Source organism: Ascaphus truei, chromosome 1 (genome assembly GCF_040206685.1).
Source record: "Ascaphus truei isolate aAscTru1 chromosome 1, aAscTru1.hap1, whole genome shotgun sequence".
Lineage (NCBI taxonomy): Eukaryota > Metazoa > Chordata > Amphibia > Anura > Ascaphidae > Ascaphus > Ascaphus truei.
The window spans coordinates 480,019,262-480,046,469 of NC_134483.1; the positions used below are offsets into that span (position 1 = coordinate 480,019,262).

At 42.2% G+C, this 27,208-nt stretch overlaps 1 protein-coding gene and 1 long non-coding RNA gene across 3 annotated transcripts in view; both read left to right on the forward strand.

Moving 5' to 3' along the window:
• The window catches only part of ARAP2 (ArfGAP with RhoGAP domain, ankyrin repeat and PH domain 2), a 406,381-nt gene that overhangs the window by 248,995 nt on the left and 130,178 nt on the right, over positions 1-27,208 (forward strand). For both annotated transcript variants that reach the window (XM_075568062.1, XM_075568070.1), the window contains exon 22: positions 4,933-5,038. In XM_075568062.1, coding sequence (XP_075424177.1) covers positions 4,933-5,038 — 106 coding nt within the window. The remainder of the gene's footprint in view (positions 1-4,932; positions 5,039-27,208) is intronic.
• On the forward strand, positions 3,354-4,129 carry LOC142472052 (uncharacterized). Its single transcript, XR_012789579.1, has 3 exons — positions 3,354-3,532; positions 3,718-3,777; positions 4,003-4,129. It is a non-coding gene; the product is annotated as an uncharacterized LOC142472052 (long non-coding RNA).

Genomic DNA, 27,208 nt, shown 5'->3' on the forward strand with positions numbered 1-27,208 from the left:
GGCACCTCACACAAGGGCCTATAATTCAAGAAGTAGGGTCCCCGGGCTGAAATGTATGCAGTTCAGCACCGGAGACCCCCTGCTTCATAAATATGTTATTAAAATAAAATAAAAGCCGCACAGACTGATGCAGTCCGGTATGATTCACACAGTGGGCGTCCCATTTAGAAGCGGGGACCCCAGCTGTGTTAATCCTAATGGGCCATTCCCCCCGGCCAAGCACTGTGCTGCGCATGCTCGACTTTTGGTCCATGGTGCACCAGCACATGTCTTGTTGTAGTATAGGTTAGACATACAGTACAAGATGCTGCATCTGTACACTACATAATCTTTGTGATTATTAGTTTACATTCGTGCAAACATACCACTTCATGACAGCTTATATGTCAAATCAAATACAAGGCTAGTAATATACAGAAAATAAAAATAGTTTTTTTTTTAAAGTTGCATAACATTTAAAGTTGTACAAAATAGTTTCTGAACGCGTTGCATTGCACAATTATAATGAGAATGTTTATACATTTCTAATATGACCTTACTACCTTCTGCATTCAGAAAACAGAACTGAAAAAACGTAATACTTTAATAACAAGATATAATTAGGCACAGTTAGTGAGTAATAATAACAGTACTAATATATTTTGTCTCTGTTCTGTAGAATTTATCAAATAAAAATATCCAATTTGAAGCAATAGAATAATGAATGTGTGTTTGGAGTAGTATTTAAGCCATTTGGGACTCTAGAAAACGTACTTTTTAGCCCTGAAACTTTGACACAAAAAAATGTAAACTATAATATTAGTGTAACAGTGTTTACCCCGCCCGCTGGGAGATCCCCCTAATACCAGGTGTATGGTGCATACTACCTTTTGCTTCACAAGAGGCTGAATCTTCCGCCGATGTTGTGGGGACTGCAGGACAGGCTTCTGGGGTATATATCCAACATTTAGTCCATGGTACACAGTTCTTCCATCTGCCGTAAGCTCCGGATGTATGGAGGCAATCTTCTATGGTACAAATGGTTACCCCTCCCCCCCAGTAAAATCACACACCAGGCAGGAGGTATAATATACTGGAATGGATTTATTCCTGTACACTCACAGCACACAGCAGTTCTCTGCCCAAGACAGTCTCTATTCTGGTCTCCAGACTTAGGATGGTCCCTGGACCTTCACTACAAGTCAACGGCCCCCGCAGCAGCGCCTGCTCTTCCCCAGCCCTCTTGCAGGACCAGGGAAAAAGGTAATCACTCACTCTCCCCCTTAGGGAAGCGGGCCTGGTCCTGCCAGTGCACAGCAGCCTGCGTGATACCTTGTCTCTCTCAACATTAGAGACACTACTAGGTAAGGTACTACGTTTGAACCCAGGATTGGGCAGAACACAAACCTAGTCACACCTCCTCCCTTGTCAGCCAAGGGACTGCCTGTGTGGGGAAAACCCATGATTGGTATTGGCACTGCCTGCTCTTACCAGGACTTGCATGCCAGTGAGGGCAGAATGGTAGCCAGAAACCAGCCATGGCTACATTAGTATATACGCCCCTTGGGGAGAGAGCAATTATTTTACTAAGGAGCACACTTAACATACCTGAGATATTTGCAAATGTATATACACTAATTTCAATGTACTGTACTTTGCATATCCACAGGCTTTGCACGAGCCATGTTATTTGAAGCTAACACAGGGTAGTACTAATGTCACCCGACATTGAGCCAGTATGTTAATGAGTTAAATAACTGTTTGGTTTTTTTTGCATGTAAAAACCATTATAGATATATGTTAAACTCAGCAGTAGTAACATCTGCTATTAATTTACGGTAGGCAACCTACAGGGTTTTACCATTATTTAATTAATCTTAGTGTATCTAGCTCTATATTCCCTGAGTTAATGTCTTATTCACTAAGATAATTATATGCAAAAATAACAGATTTGATTGCATTTATTAGCATTGGCTAAACATAAAGTTATTCATACATTTACGTGTGCTTCTGCTAGTGCATGTTTTAACAAGTTATTGTGCAATTTGCAATTCAATTCAATGGAGCCACAAGTTGCACAATCATGGTATTTGCACACCAAATCGCACAATTGAATGCTTTACCGCATGATAACGAGAGCTATAACATTGGCTACATCTGTAATATGGCATTATAAAAGTGTTACTTTGATGCTCGAAGAGGGCTTTTGCAGAAGTAGAGAAAGAGAGGAAAGGGAAATAACATCGGGAATAATGACACAGTATGCTAGTTAAATCATACCTAACCTGGCGTTACACCTATGCAGACCCTGCAATAGCTCTATTTCAAGGTCTTGATGGGATTAAAGCCATGCTTAGCTCTGACTCAAGTACTGTAACTTAATGTTATATACTTCCCATGTTAACTTTAACAGTGTAGTGCATAGGGGATGATATGTTAACTCTGAATTTGCATATCATTTGCATCTAATTATCACTAACATCTGTTTTATGTAACATCATGCTCTTTATGGGAAAAACATAGCTAATGTTACATTATAATGTTATTTTACTTAGACAATACAATGTTACTTTTAAAGTGATGTTGACTTACTATACACAGATATTGCCATGGTGCCGAGGTATGACATAAGCACTTCGTTGTCCGTGGCATCGCAGCACTGAGACGTATGCACCTTGTCTGCGATCAGCTGGAATTATTTTTTGTGTTGTTGCAGTTGTGTGCGGCCGGCAGGTGGCGCACTGAATATCTTCACCTATTGCATGATATTCTGAAAGCTACAATTCAGTTCAGTAATAATGTACCAGGTGTCTGAATAGAAGATAAAATATACACGTCTCTTTGTCTAATAACCATCTCTACTGTTGCAGTTTCACACTTTATTAAAACTCACTATGCATTAACTTAATCTGTCTCATAACATTTGTTCTGTGCTATACATGGTATGGGAAATGGCACTTTGTCCATGCCACACAAGAAAAGCTTGCAGTTACACCTATATGATATATTATACAATAAAAGTTGGGATAGAAAAGAGTGCAACTTTATCTGAGATCTATCAGTATATTGTTGACAAGATACCCATTCTATCCATAAGCACCAAATAAAAAAACATGAGGAATTCTATTCAACACAACTTAAGCATTAATGGTTGCTTTATTAGTACACCAAGCCCCGGAAAGAGAGGTGGGTGCTGGACACTGCACACATCATGGATGGGTATGTTCGATGATGGCAACTTTCGAAGGAGAAAGAAATTGAATAATAGACCTTCCCGGACCGATTCCTCCAATCTTCCCCCACCCGAGTACCTGCTCCAACCTGAGTAAATTCTTCCACCCAAGTATTGTACCTGCCCCAATACCATTACCACTATGAATCAAGCAATTTTGAAAACGATGAACCTACATCCCAACTACAGTACGTGTAATATTTTAAAAATTCTAATTGTAGTCATTGTTTAATTCTTTTTTTTTTCTTTTTTGCTAGTTTGGCAGGCTGATGAGCATTAACACCGGGTTCGTGTAGGAAACACATGCAGTGATTCTGTCTGGTAATGTACTGTAATTCATGCATCTACAGTATTTTCTTCTCTAAATAACATTCTCACAATTATTTTACATTTGAACATCTAACAGAGTCAGCAAGTAGAAGATGGCGGTTGAAGAAAATTGTATTATTTAAAAAAATTATATTATAGTCATTTGTTTAATTCTTGTTTTTATTCGTGTTTTGCAGATTTGGCCTACCGATGAGCAGCAACACCTTGTTCGTGCAGGAAACACATTGAGCGATACGGTCAGGTAATGTTATGTAATTAATGCATCTATTTTTTTCGTCAATGCCTGTTCTGCGCATGCGGTCAATACAATTCTTACATACTGTACACTCTCATGTGAAGAAATTCAATGACACGCATATGCGTTTCAACCAGGTCCCATAGAAACACATTATATACCACAGAATGTAATTCCTGCATCTATTACTTATTGATTATTAATATTTAACATTCTCATTTTACAGGTGGAAGTGTCCAAGAGCCAGCCTAAAGAAGATGCTGGTCGAAAAAGATTGTAAATTTGGAAGAAGATCAAAGAAAATTGTATTATTGTATTTTCAGAAAGTCTTTGTGCATTATTTTAAAACTGTCATTTATTGGAATCTAATAAAAAAAAATCATATTTTAAAATACTTTGTACTCCTCTGAAGTTTTTAGGGGAATAAGTAGTGGGTTACATTTAAAAATCTGAGATATCATAGTGTACAAAATGAATGGGAATAAGGGACAGGTTACATTACATTTAGATTTTAAGACACGCTAGCAAACTAGTGCCATCTATCATTACTGCACAGTATTGCAGCCAATGTTAAAATTCAATTTTCCGGGTCGCGGCGAAATATGAATGCGAGCAGCCGACAAAACATCGGGAGATCAGACACAATCTACAAGACTCCGACGAAAGTAAATTATGCCGTATCAGTATAAATATTAGTGGCCTAAGGGCTATCTATATATTTTTGTTGTTTCGCTGTCAATTCTTTCCTTATTTTCGGCACTTTAAATGTTGCTACTTACAGTAAATACATGTTACCAGTAATGATTCAAAAACAAATATACAAATCCTGTGATCCTCGCAAATTGCCCTGCCCTTCATTAATGAATTTTGTATCCTAATTTAAATAACAATGGAGTCACTTACTGTAGTTACATCTTTTGATCAAGGAAATAAGCCAAAAGCCAGAAATAAGGTTCCCTTAGCATTATGACGGAAACATATGCGTGTACCATTTCCTTAGTGAAAAGTAATAACATACATATATACTGTATATATTTTATAGTACATATATTATTAGAGTCTGCTTGATAAAGAGATCCAATAGTGCACTTTTAAGGATAATTTTATTTTTGTCTTTACATGGACATTATTAATGCATAATGTGTTTCTGTAACAGTTATACAGGATGAGAAGGAGCGAATAAAACAGTATGAGACCATAATTGACACACTTCCAGCATTCAACAAAACAACTTTGGCTGCCTTGATTCAACATCTTTACAGGTCAGTTTGCCGTTACATGCTATATATTAAATAACGGAAACCTCAAAAAACATGACTTATTGCTTTTGCCTTAAGCAGTTACCATAACAATAATTTTATTTCTGCATACCTTGCATGCTTTTATTATCTTTCAGGACACATTTTTTTGTGTTTACATTGTAAATTGTTTCTATAATTCAATATTTCCATCTTGATTTACTTGAATCCTTTTTAAAATGAGGAGTTGTAAGGAGTTTGTAGAGAAGTCTAACTACTCCTGATCCTGAGAACCTTTGCAATCATGCATTTGGTTCACTGATTTCCTTGTCGGTTTGGCAAGCAAAACAATAAAAGTGCAGTCCCATCAGAAAACAAATACATTTCAAACCTGCAGACTGTGGACTGAGAAAACAGAATACTCTGAACAGCACAAAGTCTTGCAAAATGATGCCTTCTTTGTTTCCGAAGGTAAACTAATATTACTCCAGATACCAATGTACTATAACGTGTTGAGATAGATCAGCAAAATCCAACCCAGCACACATCTGTTTTAGGAATTGCCTGACATTTGATGTTTCCACAACTGAGACTGCTACCGAAAAAAATTAGTGACCAGTAGTAAAAGATTTACACAGATCAAGGTATTAAGTGAGATTGTGAGATACAGTGTATATATACTGTACACTTTATATAAAGTAGAATACATGTCAGGCTCTTTCCACATACAGTAACCCTTAGTCAGCAAATTCTCCACCTGGCAAATCAGAAAAAAGCATTGTAATAATAAACTGAAACAAAGCACTTTATATTTCTCTTGCAAAGCTATACATATGGATATATTATTGATGTAAGAGAAATATATTATTGTTTATTTATATCCAACCAGATACCAGTTACAGCACGCAAAGAAGAGAAAACGGAGTGCCTATTCCTCATGACTTATTTAAAAGTAGAAGAAGACTGCACAATTTACAATTTTAGGATGAATACTGAGGAAACTGCTGCTTTGTGCATTGTCTTAATCTTCAGATACTGTAATAGTCCACACAATTGCCAACGGATAGTATGGAACATTGTCTACCTCAATGTGTGTTTTTAATTAGAGTAGAATACAATATGGGAAGCAAAAGAAAATCACAGTTATACAATTTAAAGCTGCAGTTCAAGATGCCTTTAAAAAATATATATATATATATATTTTTTCTCTTTCAATATGTGCATCAATACAATCTGCACACTGACTAGTGATTTGCTAAGCTGCAGATCGATCTGTTCTCCTGTAATCAATCACTTGCTCTGGGTTATTTAATTCAGTTCTTGCACAGCATTTTGGGCACTGTAGTTCCTGGAATATGATTGACTAGGCAGTTACGAGAATGTGATGGTGAATCGGTACCCAGGCCATTAATAATGGTATTTGGCCCGGCTGGGTGCCCCTGAGCCATATTGGGGAATTGTAAAATGTCAGCTCTGCAACCCAATCATGGCATAAACATTGTGTTTTGTGATAAAACTGTATATGTGGGTCTTATTATTCCAGGAGTGTTAAGCATAAGACATTTTCCTGCTTCAGCAGAGACCAGAATAGTAAGACCGGGCAGAGGAATGAATTACATTCAGGTCCCCCGGTATATGCCCGAGAATCCCAGAACAAGGGGGGTTCAGAGTAAAGTAATTTTTAAGATTATGGGGATCATGTACTAAGCTCCGTTAAGCCACTTTTAGAGCGCAAATTGCTCTTAGATCGTGTTGTTGCGCTGAACACGATGCACTAAGCCACGGAAACAGGCAAGTCCAACTTTGCTCGTTCGTTGCCCTGTTTGCGTTAAATTCTGCCCTTAAGCGGGATGCTCTAAGAAACGCAACCTTAGCGTACGCGAAAGTTGCGTTGAACAGAACACGTCAGCTCAAAGTAGACGCAAAAAAAGCTGGACTTTGAAAAATTTCCTGCTTTACATTTTTGCATGCGCAACACCCATACAACAGGCCAGCGGGTGTCCACGGCTGACCCCGCGGGGGTCCCCGAGGGAGGCCGGGGGTCGCGCGGGTGTCCCCAGCTGACCCTGCGGCCGTCCCGGGCTCCAGGGTACCCGTGGGCATGCGGTACAAATGTTGTGCCTACAAAAATAATAAACATTATTTCTAACTAAATACACCCCCCCTAACACATACAGTACAATAAGCACCCACCCTGAACTGACTATACCCACCTTGTACCCATTGAGTAGTATAGTGGTACATCATACCCATATAATAATAATATGGGCATGATAAGCCTCTATAGCACTCAATGGGCACCCTAATTACAATACATTAATACACCAGATACACAATAATAAAATCTAACTCCAAAAAAACATACTTCACTAAATAAAAACAGTAGCCAGCTAATCCAATGAATACAAGCAATAACAACATCAACAATTAATTAATTAAACCATTAACCAATGAAAACCAATTAATTCCTAAACTAACTCAAAATGAATAGTAACACTAACCAATCAAACCAATGAATTACTACAACATTAATGAATGTAACCATTAAAAGACAAAGAAATACATTCAAACAATCTCTGAAGTAACCATAAAACACATTAGCTAAAATAATACAACATTAACTACAAGCGAACACCAATCGCAAACATTTTATTACATTAAGCAGGAAAAAAACAAACAATGAAATCCCAACCGATGTTGTCTCGTCGTCTTCTTGGGCTCAAATGAGTCGTCACAGCCTTAAATAGGGCTTGTGACGTCACATTTAGCCTCAAAATGGTTAACATCCACCTGATTGGCTGTTCAAACCATGTTCCGACTTTAATTGTTTTTTTTTACATGACGTCACTTAAAGGGAATGATGCCAGCCAATCAGAATGGCTGTGCTTCATTTGCCTTTAAGATGACGTCACTAAATCCAAGATGGATGGCGTCACTTGGTATTTCAGCCAATCAGAGTGTGGAATTGTTTCTCACGATCTGATTGGCTGAAATACCATGTGACGCCGGCTTCGTGACATCATCTTAAAGGCAAATGAAGCACAGCCATTCTGATTGGCTGGCATCATTCCCTTTAAGTGACGTCATGTAAAAAAAAAACAATTAAAGTCGGAACATGGTTTGAACAGCCAATCAGGTGGCTGTTAACCATTTTGAGGCTAAATGTGACATCATAAGCCCTATTTAAGGCCGTGACGCCTCATTTGAGCCCAAGAAGACGACGAGACAACATCGGTTGGGATTTACCATGGGGTTTTTTGGATTGACAGATGAAGAAAGAAGATAAAGAAGATCAAGAAATGGTGACAGATGAAGATAGAAGAAGGTGATTAAAGAAAGAAAAAAGAAGATTTGGGTACCTGATCTGGATCTTCATGGCGGATGGCATCGGATGCTGTTGGAGGCCTTCAAGGTACGTGAGCTTCCTGTTACCCCGGGAGTCGGAGGACCACCGCTTCTAATGGTAAGTAATATATTGAATGTTTGTAAATGTCTCTTTTTACAGGTGTCTTCATTGGATGTGTTTTTTGATTTTTTTGGGGAGACACATTGACTGATAATATATGAATCTAAACCAATTTAAGGTACAGATTAATAGATTATTATGACAATATTTGGGGGGCAATTGTGGCTTGGTATTGCTGTTGGTGTTTTTAATGTCAGTTTTTTATGTGGATGTCATTGTTTATTTTTTTCCTGCTTAATGTAATAAAATGTTTGCGATTGGTGTTCACTTGTAGTTAATGTTGTATTATGTTAGCTAATGTGTTTTATGGTTACTTCAGAGATTGTTTGAATGTATTTCTTTGTCTTTTAATGGTTACATTCATTAATGTTGTAGTAATTCATTGGTTTGATTGGTTAGTGTTACTATTCATTTTGAGTTGGTTTAGGAATTAATTGGTTTCATTGGTTAATGGTTTAATTAATTCATTGTTGATGTTGTTACTTCTTGTATTGATTGGATTAGCAGGCTACTGTTTGTATTGACTTTATTTAGGTATGCTAATGCAGTGTTTAATAATGGGCAAATAATCTATTATCCATATCTGGATAATTGTAATTTTGCACATTATTGTACTGTGTGTGTTAGGGCGGAGGGGGGGGGGGGAGGTGGGGGTTGTGTATTGATGTTTGTTAAATCTTTTTTTAATATACATTTGATTAATGGTGTACATGAGCAGGGGGTCTCCGGAGCTGAACAGCATTGGTTTCACGTCCGAGGACCCCCTACTTCAGGAGATACAGGCCCCGTTATGGGGTGCCGGTATCCCCTGCACTTTCAAGCTTCCGAGTCACGTGACCGGGACATTGAAATTCTACAGGGGATACCGGCACTCCATAATGGGGCCTGTATCTCCTGAAGTAGGGGGTCCTCGGACCTGAAACCAATGCTGTTCAGCTCCGGAGACCCCCTGCTCATGTACACTATTAATTAAATGTATTTATTTAGTGTACGATCGCCTATAACAGCCTTGCATGGAGATGGCAAATCTCCATGCAAATGTTACATGCGGCTTTTTTTTCAATCAGCTAGCAAATGTGAAGTTTAAGAACGCTAGCAGGGGAAAAAAAACCAACCCGTACGCTGTGGGTGTTTTGAGCAGGTACAGTAAAAAATGAGCTAAAGGCCTTAGTGAATTGCGTCCCTGGCCTCACTTTTTAACGGACGTGCTTTTTTTGAACATCAGAACGCAAAGTCATTGAGCTTAGTGCATAGCCCCCTATGTGTATAACTGTGGCAGTGTTTTCGTGTAAGCTCGTGAAAAGAAAAATGGTTTTAAAACCCAGCAGTTAGCAGCATAGCAGGCGGTTTTTGCTAACTTTCGCTAGGAAGCTCCTAGTGCAGTGAGATTTGCTGTGAACACTTTTCAGGTAAAATCAGGGGATATCATATCGTGCAATTTTTATAGCGTTATATAAAAATTGATGAATTAAAGTCCCCCTATTTTAAGTGTAACAACATGTTAGGCATATTCGGATTTTCATTCAGGCGCCTGGAACAGAGGGAACGGTTAATTTACAAGTATTGTCGTTTAGAAATGTATGGCAGGACATTCCTGCAAGGTAATGGCACATATTCAGCCCTGGACTACTAAAGCATCCCACTGGTTTGAGGCCAAGATGTCTGGAAAAAGTCTGTAATTGAAAGGCTCCCACTCACCCAAGGTGTTAGTCAGGGAGGGGATCTCAAGTAACCCCATCCTAGTGTAAAGTCTGGGCAGTTTAGCAAATGGGGGCTAGCCCAGACTCAGCATCGCCATGTAAGGGGGTTTGGTCTCATATGCTAAGAGGCAAAGGTACTGTTGACTTACTATACACAGATATAGCCAGGGTGCCGAGGTATGACATAAGAACTTCGTTGTCCGTGGCATCGCAGCACTGAGACGTATGCACCTCGTCTGGAATAATTTTTTGTGTTGTTGCAGTTATGTGCGGCCGGCAGGTGGCGCACTGAGGTGGCGCACTGAATATCTTCACCTATTGTATGATATTCTGAAAGCTACAGTATATAGAAGAGAGGGGGAGAGAGGGGAGGAGGGTGAGCGTAAGTGTGAAAGTGTGAGGTTGAAGGCTCGTATAGGGGACAATGTGAAGGGGGAGAGACACAAGAGACAGGGGTGAGAGGGGGGAGAGAGATGGGGGGGCAAGGGTTGGGGTTCCCCAGAATTTCACAATCTAATTATGGGGTTCCCTAACCAAAAAAAGGTTGAAAACCACTTGTGTAGATAAAGGTGATATAGGTTTAGAGGTTGAGAGGATAACCATATAATTTCTATTAATCTAGCAACAGAAGTCATTCCATGCTAAAACAGAGAACGATTACAGGTGTGACTGAGATTCATTGTTTAAGGAGATAGGGAGAATAGTGAAGTTGTTAAAATGAATTTAGACAATTTTTTTTCCCTTTTTCTGTCATGGTGTAAGAAGTGTGGGTCATTTTTTAATATAATTATCGTGTTCTATCAGAGGGGCACCCAGGAGTATATGGCTTTCAGCTCTGCATTATATTCAACTACAGTACAACTTCTAGGTCATGAATGTACATCTATGGCCCAGATTAATTAAACCCTTTTAGCTTATATAGCGGGAAGTTAATCCTACGGCCATTAATCATAACACAGTACAGTATTCTGTAAACCTAATAACCTGATGTTAAACAGGATATACGCAAGTTTAAGCATGGTGTTAATTAAGAATGAATTACATTATTCTTTAAGGTGAGCAACAGAGTCTAATAGATTATCCTTTCTTTACTAACCTCCATTTAGATTAACACCAGGAACTAAGACAACATAATTTAAGTAATTCCTAACTCTTCTGTTACTTCAATCTAATACTTAAAATAGAGCTTGTAGGGGAAAGAGAGAGATTAGGGAGGATTGATGATTAAAGTTTACTGAAAACAAAGTACTTAAATAAACTTTTTTGTATATTAACCTCTTTCTACCCCAAGTACCCAGCTAGTCATGGGCAACCCATGGCTAGTCTGTCAAAAAGTTTTATAAAGGGTCTATTTTATTCCTAGCAATAGAGCAACTAATACCCTTACATACCAAAGAGGCTAGAAAGGCATTGCAAACAAATACAGTAGTTAGCCCTGTAGTCCAATTCTTAAGTCCCCCTCCAGCCCTCTGAATATTTATTGTTCTGCTCTGTCAGCTTGACAATATTAATTTCCTATAATGGGTGTGCCCCTTTTCCCCTGCCTGCCCTCTTTAACAATGCTCATTTCTAGACAGGAAATGACCCGCAGGGCTGAGGTAGGATATAAAATCACTGATCTGAACCGTGAGATAGAGTCCTGAATTGAGTATAGTGTAGTCAGGGTCACAGGCTGGTATCAAGGCAGATGGCAATGGAGCAAGTTTGGGTAACAGGCAGTGGTCAAGGCAGGTGACAGAGGTGCAATGTTAAGGTCACAGGTAGTGGTTGAGGCAGGCGGTAGAGGGGCAAGGTCGGGGTCACATGCTGGGATCTAGGCAAATCTAGGCTCTACAGACAAACAGGAATGCAGGAGTCTGACAGGAACAAACTGAAACCATGCTCTGGCAGTTTCCTGGAAGAAGTCCTGTCTGTTTGTAGACAGAATGCCCGTAACCCAGAAGACAACAATATCTTCAGTGTGGGCAGATGTGAGGAAGGATGTCAGGGAATAGCATTGTTGTAGGAGCTTCAGTGTGGGTGCTGACAGCACCGAGTCCTCATGCCCTCCAACTCCCACCCTCACCAACCCCTGACCTCCGACTCACAATACCATCCCCAAAACATTTGGTTGTTATGTACTTAGAGATACATGATTTGCTATATTCAAAGTTTATGGTTATGATTTATTTTGTGTATCCTCCTGCCCTAAGTATATTGTGAAACACCAAATAAAATAAAGTGATTTAAAAAAATTGCCTTTAAACAATCAAGATTTCTGGAGGTATCAGCTAATGGATATTGAAATATTGAAATTAGATGCATTGGAGACTTGGTATGTAGACCTGGAGACGAGCTAATTTGGCTGTGCTCATTCTAAACAATGTAACATCAAGCGCACTGGTGTTTTCAACAGGCTTCCAGAGGTTCACTCCCCAGTCTATGACATCACATAGAGATGGACCCATACCTAGTGTCCTCACTTTATACAGCTTAGACAGATTCCTCAAAAAGTCAGTCCATACAATATCTCGCCCATGAGTATTCTCAACCGGCTTCGGAGTGTCTGCTTCACCACCTATGATGTCTAAAAGGGCAGCACCAAACAGCTTGCATTTTCACTCAAGGAAGCCTAGATAGAGTCCTCACTTAAACAATCCAACACGTTTCATCAAATATGGTGACATCCTCAGTGGTATGCCGTCTTAAGATGGAAGATGACATGTCTATATATGGGACAATTACAATAATAGCATACAGTATACCTAGTAATTGACTGATTTATTAAAAACTGCAGACGATGCGCATGCGCGACAACGGACTGAATGGACACTTAAGTTCATAGCTCCGTTCTCAGCCGACAAGAAATAAATAATAAATGCACTAAAACCTACCCGATTTTTGCCAAAACCGCTCACATAGCCCCCGGATACCCCCAGGATGTCGAAGGGGACACGCTCAAAGCGCCCCTCCACGGTGCTGACAGACTACTTTGGAAAGGGGGAACAGGCGCGCGCCAAAAGCCATGAAGGCCCCCCGCCAAGCGGATCAGACTCGGAGGAAGAAGGGGACAATGACTGCGGAAATCAGATTATGCAGAGACGGGACATGCAAGAGTTCTGTGCGGACATTAAAAAATGCCTACAATCGGAGGTGGCAGCCTTTGCGAGCAGACATTGGCAGCATCGGAGCCCGGACGGACTCCCTAGAAAGGAAGCTAGACTCAACCATTAAGTCCATCCATAAAACAGACAGGCAACTGTCTCAAGTCAAAGACACCATCCGCGACCTCCTAGACAAACAGGAGGACTCAGAGAACCGGGAGCGACGCAACAATGTAAGGATACGGGGGGTCTCAGAGGAAGAGCCCGATCCGGAAGACTTTGTGAGCCGGTGGCTGACCCAGCTTATGCCTGACAAGTCGACACAGGAGCTTCAATTAGACTGCTGCCACAGAGCCCTTAGATCCAGGCCACAGCAGGGAGACCCCCCGAGAGACATTATTGCTCGCCTCCACTACTTCAAAATAAAGGAATCCTTTTGTCAAATGACTCGTAACAATCCCTCATTCGGGTCACATAAAATCCAGGTATTCCAGGATATCTCCCCCACCACCCTGCTGAAAAGGAAGCAATTGACCCCAATCACTAAAATCCTCAGGGATGAAGGGGTTAAATACTGGTGGATTTACCCGTTTGGCCTCCTAGTCTCCAGGAACGGGGCATCTACGACGATAAGGAGGGTGGAAGATGGAGGGGACTTCCTCACTAAGCTGGGCCTACAGGACAAGATCACAGAAGAAATGGCGGGAAGCAGATCAGCACCAGACCCAACATGGCGTGAGGCAGGTAGATCTGACAAAAACAGGCAAACCCGCAGCCCCCGTTAAATGGACTGTCAGAGGCACTCTGCTCACTACCAGTTATAGTTGACCCCCCCTCCCCGCTCGAACAGGCCACCCGTTGTGGTCCCCCTTAAATCTCCCCATCAGATACACCAGCTACATCCCTCACGACATCCCTAACAATGTCCCGAAGCGCCTAGGCCCAAATCCAATTCTGCCACACTTACCTCGATCCCCGACGGCAGCAGACAGAGACTAGCGGCCATCTTGGAGCAGCTCCGGAGTCCAACTGCGAAAGAGGCGGAAACGGATGACGTCGGAGGGGAGGAGGCACCACATCTCGCGAGAGGGACAGGAACCCAGAGCGGAGCCACATCCAGGATGGCGACCACCGCGGATGAGCCGGAAGGGGCGGGAGCTAGAGGAGGGAGGCGGAAGTGAGGCAGCAAAACACACCGAAAGCAACAGGCAGCAGCAGGAGAAGGAAGAGGACTTCAGATACGCTGACAGAAGCGGCACAGGCACTGGCACTATGTGTAGGAGAGCCCACAGGATAGCAGTAGGAGAGGCGGAGGTCAGGCTGCAGAAGAGAGAGGCACCACTAAGATAGAAGTTTGGACTAATAAAGATATTGGATTGTCGGCTGGGATGGCGGTCCCAAAGTCACCGTGCGCGTCTACTCTCGGGCTGGGGCAGTTGCCCTAGATCCTGAGGAAGTCCTAGGGAAGAGGTGGCTCAACACGGCCCTGTGGAGGAGGCGGAAAACAGAGGGCGAGATCCAGAGACCCACCAACCCACAGGCAAGGGAGAGAAAGTGGTTCCATGCCACTGACTACTCTCCCACATTGATGTTTGTGTTTTATGTGTTTTTTCTCCCTTCTGTGTCCCATGTACCCAATGTGTCTACCCCACCCCACACTGTCTCCTACACAAATGGTCCTCCGCTGATGCCCCGCAAAGAGCTGGGTACTGCAGAGGAACAGAAACGGCACCGTAGAAGCCCGACATATCAGAAAGTGGCATTCGAAGCACAAGGTCAGTACCCTGCAACACAATGCCTTTAACTTTTATATCACACAACACTAAGGGCCTAAACTCCCCATGTAAAAGTAAGCTAGCACTCACAGACTACAAAAAAAAGGGGGCAGACTTTATACTACTCCAGGAAAAACACTTCAGCACCACTAGTTCTCCCAAATACTTTGACAAGCAGTACAAACAGGTCTTTCTATCCTCTGCTACAGAAAAAAAGCGAGGTGTAGCAATCCTGATCCATAATAGGGTGGGACTAGTGGTGGACAGAGTGAAAAAAGATCAGGACGGCAGATTCTTGATGCTCATAGGATCCATTAATGCACAACCAATAACAGTAGCAACGATATACACCCCAAGTGCCCATGAGTCAGATTTCTTCACGAGGACATTCAACGTCCTAAATGTTTTTAGCAAAGGGGCTTTAATCCTAGGAGGAGATTTCAATACGGCTATGAATACAGCCCTGGACAGATCAGGTCCCCATAAACACAAGACCAAAACACGACCTTCAGCACTAGAACAAGGATTAAAGATCTACAATTTATAGACGCTTGGAGGGAGACTCACCCGTTAGAAAGGTTATACACGTTCTACTAACATCCACACGACTCATTTAGCAGAATCGATTACTTCTTTGTAACTAGTAGACTGGTCCCCGCGATCACCATCTCTGGGATCCATGATATTTCATGGTCTGATCACGCACCGATCGAGCTAAGGTGCACTCAGATAGGACTGGAAAGGCCAAGAGCAAATTGGAAATTAAATGATTCCTCCTAAGATCCCTGACTTTGAAAGAAAGATCAAAGAGGCGATCAAATACTTCTTTAGTGAAAATAAAGGTAGCGTTGACTCACATATAACCCTCTGGGAGGCACATAAAGCAACACTAAGGGGGGTTTTGATTAGTATGGCAGCCCAAAAGAAAAAAGAAAGCAACGCAAAAATTATTAAAGAACAAACAGAGCTAAAGCAGCTTTGGGAACAACATAGACGAACACACAATGCGGCAACTCTGCAGCAAATTAAAGACACTCAGATTAAACTGAACCTACTCCTCACCTCCCAGGCCGAGAAATCGTTAAGTTGGTCAAAGAGAAGCTTTTGTGAAAAAGCAAACAAACCAGATACCTTGCTAGCTAACATGATTAACTCCAAAACAAGTAATTATAACATACAAGCCTTACGGCGGGAAACGGGGGGGGGGGGGTTACGGCCAATCCCAAGCAAATTGTAGGGGAATTTCAAGCCTTCTACGCAAAATTATATGATGGGGAAAAGGTTGCCAGATCTACTGGGACCTCGGAGGCCCTACGGAGCTTCCTGGAAAATTCAAACATACCCGGTTTGAGCAGGTCAGATAGAGAGGTGATAGGTAGAGATTTTACAATGGAGGAATTATCAGAGGTTATGAAAAACCTGAAACCCTCTAAAGCCCCGGGTCCCGACGGATACTCGAATCTTTATTACAAAATGTTTAGGAAACAATTGGCCCCATATCTCCTCCGTATGTTTAATCAAGTGCTGAACGGGTACCCATTCCCTAGCCAGATGCTCCAAGCATCCATTTCAGTAATACATAAGACAGGGAAAGACCCCCAGGACTGTTAAAGCTAAAGACCTATATCCCTGATTAATTCGGACATCAAAATTTACGCCAAATTACTGGCCAATAGATTGAGTCTCATCCTACCCAGACTGGTGCACCCAGATCAAGTCGGATTTATCCAGGGTCGACAAGCATCTGATAATACCCGACGAATTATTGATATGATAGAGATAGCCAATTCCAAATCTATACCAGTTATGGCGCTCAGTCTGGATGCGGAAAAAGCGTTTGATAGGATAGACTGGCCATATCTGGAAGCCACGCTTGGGGCGTTTGGCATGGGAGACAAATTGATAAAAGCTATATTCGCTCTCTATTCGGCCCCGTCGGCAAGGGTTACCCATCAGGGATTCGCTTCGGATCCCTTCCAAATTAAGAGCGGAATGAGACAGGGATGCCCGCTCTCCCCCTCCTCTTTGCACTGTGTATGTAGCCGCTGGCGGCCCAGATACGGGATAGCAAAGACATCACAGGTATTGCCATCGGAAACCAGTCGCATAAGGTGGCACTATATGCGGATGATGTATTCCTGACGATATCCAAGCCCCTTACCTCCCTACCAAACCTGCTCGATCTATTGGGGCGTTTTAATAGGGTCTCCGGGTTCAAAATTAATCAGAGCAAATCGGAGGCTATTAACATAAATCTCCCCAAGCATGTTGAAAAGCTAATTGCCCTCAACTTCAACTTCCGCTGGCAACAACAACAAATCAAATACCTAGGGGTTAATATCACCCGGACATATAACACAATTTATTAGGCGAATTATCCGCGACTGATGCGGACCCTGAGAGAGGACATCAAAAGGTGGGCTAAAAATAAAATCTCATGGATTGGCAAAATCCACTGCGTTAAAATGAATTTGCTCCCTCGCCTACTGTATCTTTTCCAAACCCTTCCAGTGCCATTAGGCTTGAAGGACACTCTCTCCCTCCAAACCGAGATAGATAAATTTATCTGGGGAGGAAAGAAGGCGAGGGTGAGCAAACAAATAATGCGCAAACAAACGGGGGCGGGAGGGCTAGTGGTACCTTGTTTGTTGTCATATTACAAGGCGGCCCAATTATGTCAAATTGTGCAATGGCACACTAACCCAGACTCTAAAAGATGGGTCGCGTTAGAACGAGAGGCATGCTCCCCATTAGACCTGGAGCATCTGATTTGGTACCCCAAAAAGGTGCGTAGAGGGACCAAACTGCCGCTATCCTCAATGACCAACTCGCTCTCGATTTGGGAGGGTACTAGGCTCAAATGCGCACTGACTAGAAGGGCGTCGGGCATGACGCCACTTTGGAACAACCCACTCTTTGCTCCGGGCCAGTCCAATATGGAATTCTCTATCTGGAAACAAAAAAATATAACGAGATTGGTAGATCTGGAGGGGAGACAAGGCATAAAAATATTCGAGATAGTCAAATCGGACCATAACATCCCTAATGCCGAGATCTTTAGGTACCTCCAGATCAGGGCGTTCTATCAAAAAGTTCAGCCACAGACACCCATGACGAATTTCGAAAAGCTCTGTCGATCAGGGACATCACATCGCAGATGTACAAAGAGGTAACCGGTTCTAGCACGACAGTGAAGGACAAAACAAGATACTGCTGCGGCACAGTTTATTCGAGCATTTGCCCGTTCTGTGCCGCAGCAGTAGCCTGGCGCGCGCCCGGGTGTGACGGGCGCGCGCCGAAGCAGCGGAAGAGCGCCCTCCGATCGGGGCGCTCTCCCTACCGCTGCCGGGTCCGCCGGGTCCCCTGGAACCCCCTGCCGCTGTCCCGCGATCGTGGGACAACAGGGCTCCCTCGGGGAGCCCCTGGACACGCGTGCAGGGGGCGCACGCTCCCGGTGACGCGTGACCGCGCGTCTATGACGCGCGGCACGCCGAGGGGCGGCCACTAGCAAGCCGGGAGATTTCCCGGCTTGCGGTACCGACCACACTTCAATAAAGTGTGTCGGTAGTGTACATGACTAACTGGACAAAAATAGTGACGGCGACCTCCAAGAGTTCTATATGCACAACCTTAAGGGATAACGCATATAAGGTAATGATGCGATGGTACCACACTCCCACAAAGCTAGCTAAATTCCTGCCCAGTTACTCCACATTGTGTCCGAGACAATGTGGACAGCAGGCAGACCTGTTACACATGCTGTGGTCCTGCCCCAAAATCGCTCCCCAGTCTGGGATTCAATTAAGGACTGGTTGAATAAGATTACAGGTAAACCCGTCCCATTAGACCCAAGGCTGTTCCTCTTGAACAGACCAGCAGACGGGTTCACCAAAGGAGAAAACAAACTGATAGCTCACTTTGCTATGGAGGTGAGGGGAGAGATTGCAGCACGATGGAAACAAAACATAATTCCCCCAATTACAAACATTAGAAACTGAATTTGGACAGTATGCCAGATGGAGAAGTTGACAAGTTTGGTCAACGACACTGGTGAAAATTTTCAAAAAGTCTGGCTACCATGGTTAGCACAAACAGACATCCAGGGAGTGGAAATGACCCCAATTTAGCTATAATAGGAGAAAATGCGTTCTCTCATGAGGGAGCGCCCTGGGACGACATCCAAGACACACATAGATAATCCCCCCCAGGGAACCCCGGGAACCCCGTGAGCCCCAGAGGAGACCTATAGGAAAGCGAGTAGGGCATAACAGCTGATATGCGGCTGCCCTACGGGGTACGCAAAGATTCCCCAGACGCAGAGAACCAGCGAAGGTGAGGCAGAGGCGGAACCATCTGAGGAGAACCCCACCCCGCACCCCCATCCCCCCCTATAGTCTCCCCCCTCCACCCCCTGGCCGGAGGCCCCCCCTGTCCATCTGTCTGTTTACCCAGTCTGTCCATAGTTGTCTATTCATTCACAATCAGTAATAACACATGCAGTAAGCCGAATCTGTACTTCGCCGTTATCTTACTCACTGTATGTAAATTATTATCTGAACAAAATAAAAAACTTAAGTTGCAAAAAAAAAAAAACTGCAATACATAATGGAAATTGTTACTCAATAACCACTTCGTGATGAGGGGTAGTCAGAAGGCTCGTATATAAGAGATTATCTCTCCTATAGATATGAAAAATATTTAAATAATATAAATTCATAATGCTATCAATTAGTTGGATTAAGGGACTTTATAATATATATGAAGTTCACATGGCATTAGTACCATGCAACTATTACACAGAATATCGTTAAAAGTATAACAAAATAAAAAAGAGAATTTTAATACCTCTTCTGACAGAATTCATCTTTAACACAGTGATGGCCAAATATGGCAACACATTGTATTTATATAGGGATATAAAGATACCTTCAACCCAATTATTTTTGATTGCAAGGTAGCCGTAAAATAACAACAAGATGCCATTTATAAGCTCTAGTGTTAGTGCATATACCATTTTTCTGTTATTTTATGGCTACTTTGCAATACAAATTCATTTTATTGAAGATTTCTTTATGGTTTCATGTATAATCTGAATATGGCCAGCACTGTGTTACCGAAAGATACTGTCAGAAATGTTATATTAAAATTCTCTTATACATTTTTAATCATTCCTTTATTACATTCTGTGTAATAATTGTATGGTACTAATGTCATGGTAACTTTAAATATATTATCCATAATATATATATATATATATATATATATATATATATATATATATATATATATATATATTTATATTTGTACATATATTTGATTTCATTATTAATTTATATTAGAGATAAAAGTGAATGTGAACCGCGCACTAGATAGTGGAGTGAAATAACATGTGATACAATTCATATACTGCACATACTGTATAGTTAAATAAACTACTATGGTGAATAATTATATAACATATATAGTGCTGTGTGTGTAAACCAACAAGTACAAAATAAACCTGTTACTTTCAAGTGATAAACTTTGAGGCTGCCGCTGTTGCTTTAATGGGATGGCTCCGCAAACCATAACACTAGTGAAAAAAACAAAAGAAAAAACACCGCAAAACCTCATAGTGTAGTAAATAAATATATATTGTGATAACATTTCAGCAGGTGAGTATTGCACGTACATTAATTAAAATGTATATAGACATGACATGTTAGGGACATGTTACCACATCAACAGCTCTTCTACACCGGATCGTATCAAACACAGGCCAAATAGGGGGACGGAAATCCTAATCTCCCAGGCAGCTGTCTGTAGTCTCTCTTAAGGTGAAAAAATAAGAGAATAATCTCCTATGCAATGCTCACAAGGAACGTCCATGTAGAAATTTATGACACAATTGTCTTTTCAAAAACACACAGCATACTTAAATTCAGACCTTCCATGTCACTTGTAACCCTTGAAAGCAACTCTGTGTGGACTCCCACTAACCTGTGAAGACAGGTATAGTTTGTATGTGTGTCGCTGGCTGGAGGTACAGTAATGCAATAAATGATAAAAATAGGAATAAACTCACAAATTGCTGGAGGTCCAGGTGCTGTGGGGCGTGATCCTACCGAGGAGATGCAATGCAGAAAGTTCGTGGGTGGCTGTGCATCTGCCTTGGAAGAAAGCGTGGGACCAAAATTGCAAAATACTGGGTACAAAAAAAGTTTATTGGCACATAAAAAACAGCACAGCAGGTACTCTGACACGTTTCAGCCGCAAGGGGCCTTTGTCAAAGAGTAAAGTATACAGGACAAATCATCTAGTTTAAATACCCACAGTTCCTTCCTTCCACAATGACGTATCAGCGCTCTCAACCAATGAGAGTCAGCACGCCCCCTCTCACGGACGGGGTGTAATGTTGACACTAAAAACAGCTGATTACTACGAACAGGCAGGCAACACAGGGAGGTGAAGAATCTTACCTCCCCTGTGACGTGACGGCTAAGACACCAATGGAGGGTCTCGATTGTATTATTGCTTAGCTTAACTGATAGCCTGCTAAATAAACGATACTACACGAAGAGGTCAGGAACCTAGGGCATTTTACAAACACACACAGTAGATAGAAACAGCCTGGAAGAATTATACCTTTTATAATAATTCATTCCTAACGGTCAAATCCCAGAGTAAAAACGAAGAGCTCTGAATTCTAAAGACTGCTTACCATAGACTGTGTGATAATAAAAACTCACTCCCATGTGGAGTGATTTGAATGTTAAAAACAAAACATTTGCTGAATATTAAATTATCACAATATATTGAAACTTGGAAAAACTGGCATAGAATTAATATATCTAATATAGGCATTAATTTCTTCTCATGTAGTATATCAATCGTAGGTAATACTTCTTTATAATAATAATCCATATATATATATATGAACGGAGAGATAAATCAGGAAGCAATATCTATACCGATAACCATCAAGGAATCTTAGGTCACGGAATAATACAATTCAATTTGATAATAATAATAATACTATTCATATAATGCTAAATATTCAATGATTGTGAATGTCCAAAATGCTTAACAATATGTAAACCTAAAGTCATGAAAATAAAAACAAAGAAAAAAAGAAGAAAAGAAAAAAAAAGAAAAAGGAAAGAAGACAAGAGAGAAAGAGAGGGGAGGGAGAGGGGGGTGGGGAAGGGGGTGAAGGGAGGGGAGGATCTGGAAAGGGAAAAATAAATGTGCCAATTTTTTTATGTGCCAATAAACTTTTTTTGTACCCAGTATTTTGCAATTTTGGTCCCACACTTTCTTCCAAGGCAGCTGCACCGCCACCCACGAACTTTCTGCATTGTAGTCTCTCTTAATCCCAGTCTTTACTCGTCTGTTTGGTGCCGGCCTCTGTGACATCATAGTACATAGGTGGATCTAACTCTCCGAAGCTAGTTGAGAACGAGATACTGAACAGACTGTTTCAGTGATGGCCCTACCTAGCTTAGCTGTCTGAAGTGAGGACGCTAGTTGCTGGGTGCTGCCTTTTGTAACATAAGAGGCAGAGTGGACCTCTGGAAGCCGGTTGAGAATGCCACATAGTTTGATACTACATCATTTAGGATCAGCACAGCCGAATCAGCTGTTCTCCCAATATACTGAGTCTCCAAGGCATCTTATTTCAATATTCATTGGCTGGTAACACCAGAGATCTTGACTGTTTTAAGGCAATTTTTTAAACCTCATGTTTGTGAGTGCCTTTTTATCTTATTTTTAATAGATTTAATATTAAAGCAATTTATTCTCTGCTTTCTTTCTATAAAGGCAGTTCTCCCTTTCTTAGAGCGGTTAGGAGAGCTTTTTACAGGTACAGTAGTGTTAGGATTTGCAAAAGAGGGGATACCTTGGCATGGTTTGCAAGCGTAAAGTGCTTTGACAAAATAATGTAACTACTGTAAATAACCCTCACTTATGAAAAGAAAAACAGATAAGTATTTAACTATATAATTTGTCATATTGGATATAGCACTGGGGCTTTTTGTCTTTTGCTATTTAAATGAGGTCATTATCACTGTAGTACGTCTTTTGACACACACACATAAATATATATATTATACTATAAAAATATGTCCAAGGATATCCACAGCCTTCCCAATGTGGATACAATATTTAGCTGCATTCAATTCATTTAAAATTCATGATCCAGGGATTAATCTGATTGCCAATTCTTGGAGTCAGGAAGGAATTAATTTTTCCCCTTAATGGGGTTTTTTGTTTGCCTTCCTCTGGATCAATAAGTAAGTATAGGTATAGGATAAAGTATCTGTTGCCTAAATTTAGCATAGGTTGAACTTGATGGACCTACGTCTTTTTTCAACCTCATCTACTATGTAACTATGTAACATTAAGATAGAATAAAGGGGGGCACACCTTTTTTTTTATCTTAATGTATTTTAAATGGATTGACTTAAGCAACATTTTGTATCCACATTGCAATGACGTGAACATCTTTCCATTCCATTTGTATGATCCTGGACAATTGTGTTGGATTGTAGCTGTCTGCTGGCACCTTGATAAGATAAGATTCACTCAACTTTGAAGTTTTAGTACTATTATAGTACCTCCAACTATTAGATCTCTTATTTGTGTGAATATATTTGAACAGGTATGTCTGTATGTATGTATGTATTTATGTATTTATGTATAACTTTACTTATATAGTGCCATCCAGGTGCATAGCGCTTTATAGCAGTATACAGTACGTGTGATAATATTATTGCACATAATGGAAATAATCATTTCAGACATAAAGCAATAGGAAAAGGAGTTGTTGCCCTAAAAAGCTTACAATCTAAGTTGAAAGTGGGGAGAACTTATAGAGACAGAAGGAGAGTATTCTGCTAGTTACATCTGGAGGGGCCAAGGTCAGTGAGTATGAGATATATAGTATCAGCCAGCGGAGCAACCCATATGCTTCATTAACGAGGTGAGTTTTAAGAAAGGTCCTAAAGGGGAAGAAAGATGGTGCCAGTTGGATATTCAGGGAGAAGGCATTCCAGAGGTGTGGGGCAGTATGTGAGAAGGGTTTAGGTGGGAGAGACGCTGTAGACAGAAGACAACCTTGAGCAGAAAGCAAGACTCTGGCAGGTGTATAGTGAGAAATTAGGCCTGAGATGAAACGGAGGGGCAAAAGAGTGCATAGCCTTAAAAGACAGGAGAATTTTGTAAGCATTACAGAGTTTAAAATAGGAGAGGTATTTCAGCAGGAGATATACTGAGACAGATATAGGAGAGAGTAAAGTGATTCTAGAAACAGCATTTATGATAGATTGTAAGGGAGACAAGTGAGAGGCAGGAAGGATGGACACCACTGTAAACCTTTAAACCTTTCTCACTGACTGCCCCACACATCTGGAATGCCCTTTTCCTCAATATCCGACTTGCACCCTCTCTATCCACATTTAAGACCCATCTTAAAACACACCTCTTTAACAAAGCATATGAATAGCTCCGTTGCTGATACTTTACACCTCATACATCGACCTTGGCCCCTTGCAGACACACTTACCAGAACACCACCTTCCTACTGTCTCTGTACTTTCTTTCCACTTAACAATTAGATTGTAAGCTCTTCACGGCAGCGAGGCCTTTTCCTAAATATCACTTTTATGTCTGAAGCACTTCTTACCATTGTGTGTTATTTGTATTATTTGTTATTTATATGATTTTCAAGTGTATTACTGATGTGAAGCGCTATGTACATTAATGGCGCTACATAAATAAAGATATACATACATACTTCTAGTAAAAGCTTACAATAGTCAAAACGAGAGAGAGAGTGAGGGCTTGCTTTAGAGCTTTAGCAGAGGAAACGTGTATATGTTTGCAATATTACAGAAGAACAAATTGCAAGTTTTAGCAACATTTGTAATGTATGGGAGGAGTCACATGTGACACCTACGTAGCATGCTTGTGAGACTGGGTGTATGATACTGCTGCTAACAGTAATGTAGAAGGGGCAGTAAGGCCAAGCATGGGAGGATGTATGAGGAGCTCCGTCTTTGACTTGTTAAACTTGAGTCGGCGGAGCGCCATCCAGGATGATATAGCAGAGAGACATTCAGAGAATTTGGTCTGTACAGCAGGTGTAAGCAGGGCTGCCAACAGAAATCATGGGGCCCAGGAGAAATGAAAGGAGCAGCCCCCCACCCCAACCCATAGCGCACCTACCACAGACTATCCAGACTGCCTGGTTGGGTGGGTGAATGACTGCCTGGGTGGGTGGATTAGTGACTGCCTACGTGGGTGAGTGACTGCCTGGGTGGGTGGGTGAGTGACTGGTTGGGTGGGTAGGTGGGTGAGTGAGTGACTACCTGGGTTGGTGAGTGACTACCTGGGTGGGTGGGTGACTGTCTGGGTGGGTGGGTGAATGACTGCCTGGGTGATTGACTGCCTGAGTGGGTGAGTGACTGCCTGGGTAGGTGGGTGAGTGACTGACCTTGACCGGGTGGGTGCTGCTTCCTGCTTCCTTGCCCGCCAGATGCTTCGTCCATTGTTTATGCCTCGCTTCTCCCCCTGCCCCCAATCCGAGAAAAAATAAGAGACTTTGTTTAGCAGAACCCTTACCAGAACCCAAACAGGCCTAGTAATCTGCGACAAAATATTTGCCAGCTAAATAAGGGAGGCTATAAAGCCGGCTGCCTGGTAGGTAAATGGAAACCATCAGCCCAAAAAACTGTCCGATGTAAAGCCACGTGCTTTATGCATCCATAGTAAGACAAAATGGCAGGTGGTGCCACATTGAGACATTTTTCTGGTTTATTAAATGCTTGATAGAAAGCCTGGACAATACTAGTCTAGATGGAAGTGACAATCTAATGCCACCAGGACAGTTTTGCACATGCAAACAGCTCCTCTATATTTATGTATGTTAAATAAATTCATACACTGAGAGTTACCACGTGAGAAAATCCAGTTCATGAGACAAGAGGACTATACCTAGGCAGTTGAAGTCACTGAAAGGTCTTGGCAAGTATCCATGGCTCTCAAAACAAACTCATTTGGCACACGACCTTGCAGAGCTCATAACATGTCCAAATTGGCAGGAACTAAAGAAAAACTACACAACCATGCACAGAAAACGGGTTTCATAAGAGTAATGCAGCCAGCTGTTTATGGCTCTGCAACGCCACAACATGCTCGCATGTTTCCTCCCACCTTCAGGATGTAAGAGTCACAGAAGGGTTACTCTGGACAGGTTTGTGGTTAGACACTTGGAAGCAATGCTACCCTCCATATGCATAATCATCTCCTTAGGCAGCACATGATGCTTCCATTCCTAACCCTACGACTCTCCGTGTTCCTATCAGTGCTGCCTCAGGAGTCAGCTCGCTCCACTGATATACAGGGTGCGTGCTGGCTACAGGTGCAGTACTGGCTCTAATCAGCAACTCTCGCTGGCTGCCATGCCCAAAACTCTTCTTAACAACTTCCTGGCTCTGCGCATGCGCACGAGGATCGCCGGCAATAGGAGCAAGAGGATTGAGGAGGTGGAAGGGAATGGAGTCAAGAGGGAAAGTAGTAGAGGGGAAAGAAGAGATCAGCAGTGACACATCCTCCTCTATGGCAGTGGAAAAAAGAAAGTAGGACAGTTAGAGAGAGGGGTAGCCAGGCTCCCCAGACTCGCCCTATTGCTATAATGTGGGGAGAATAGGGAAGGTTGCAGCAGTGCAGAGAGCGCTCCGGCGTACCGGAGGCTCCGCAGTATCAGAGCGCGATCAGGGCGCCACCATGTTGAATGCTCGCGCAGGCGCGGCGGGCCGTGGAGGTGGCTAGGGAACAGAGGTCGCGCATACGCGGCCACAGGTTGCAAAGCCCGCGAAAGAGGGACGGCTCCTATAGGGTGGAGCGTACGGGACTACGAGTCCCAACAGGCACCACAAGACCAGGTGATGCCAGGGAGCCTATTCGGTGGCCAGAATATCGGGAGGAAGGTTAGAGGTTGCGCAGGGGGAGTATGTTGGTCAGAACTGAGCGGGAGGAGGAAGGAGAAGGAGCTCTATGTGTAGGAAGGCCAACAGCCCCTACACTAGGCCTTATACCCCGGCCCAGTTAGGCCCTGATTTCCCTTAGAGTGGAGTGGATGTAGGGACCAGCCCCAGTAAGATTACAGTTCCCCTTTATTGTGCGTCGGA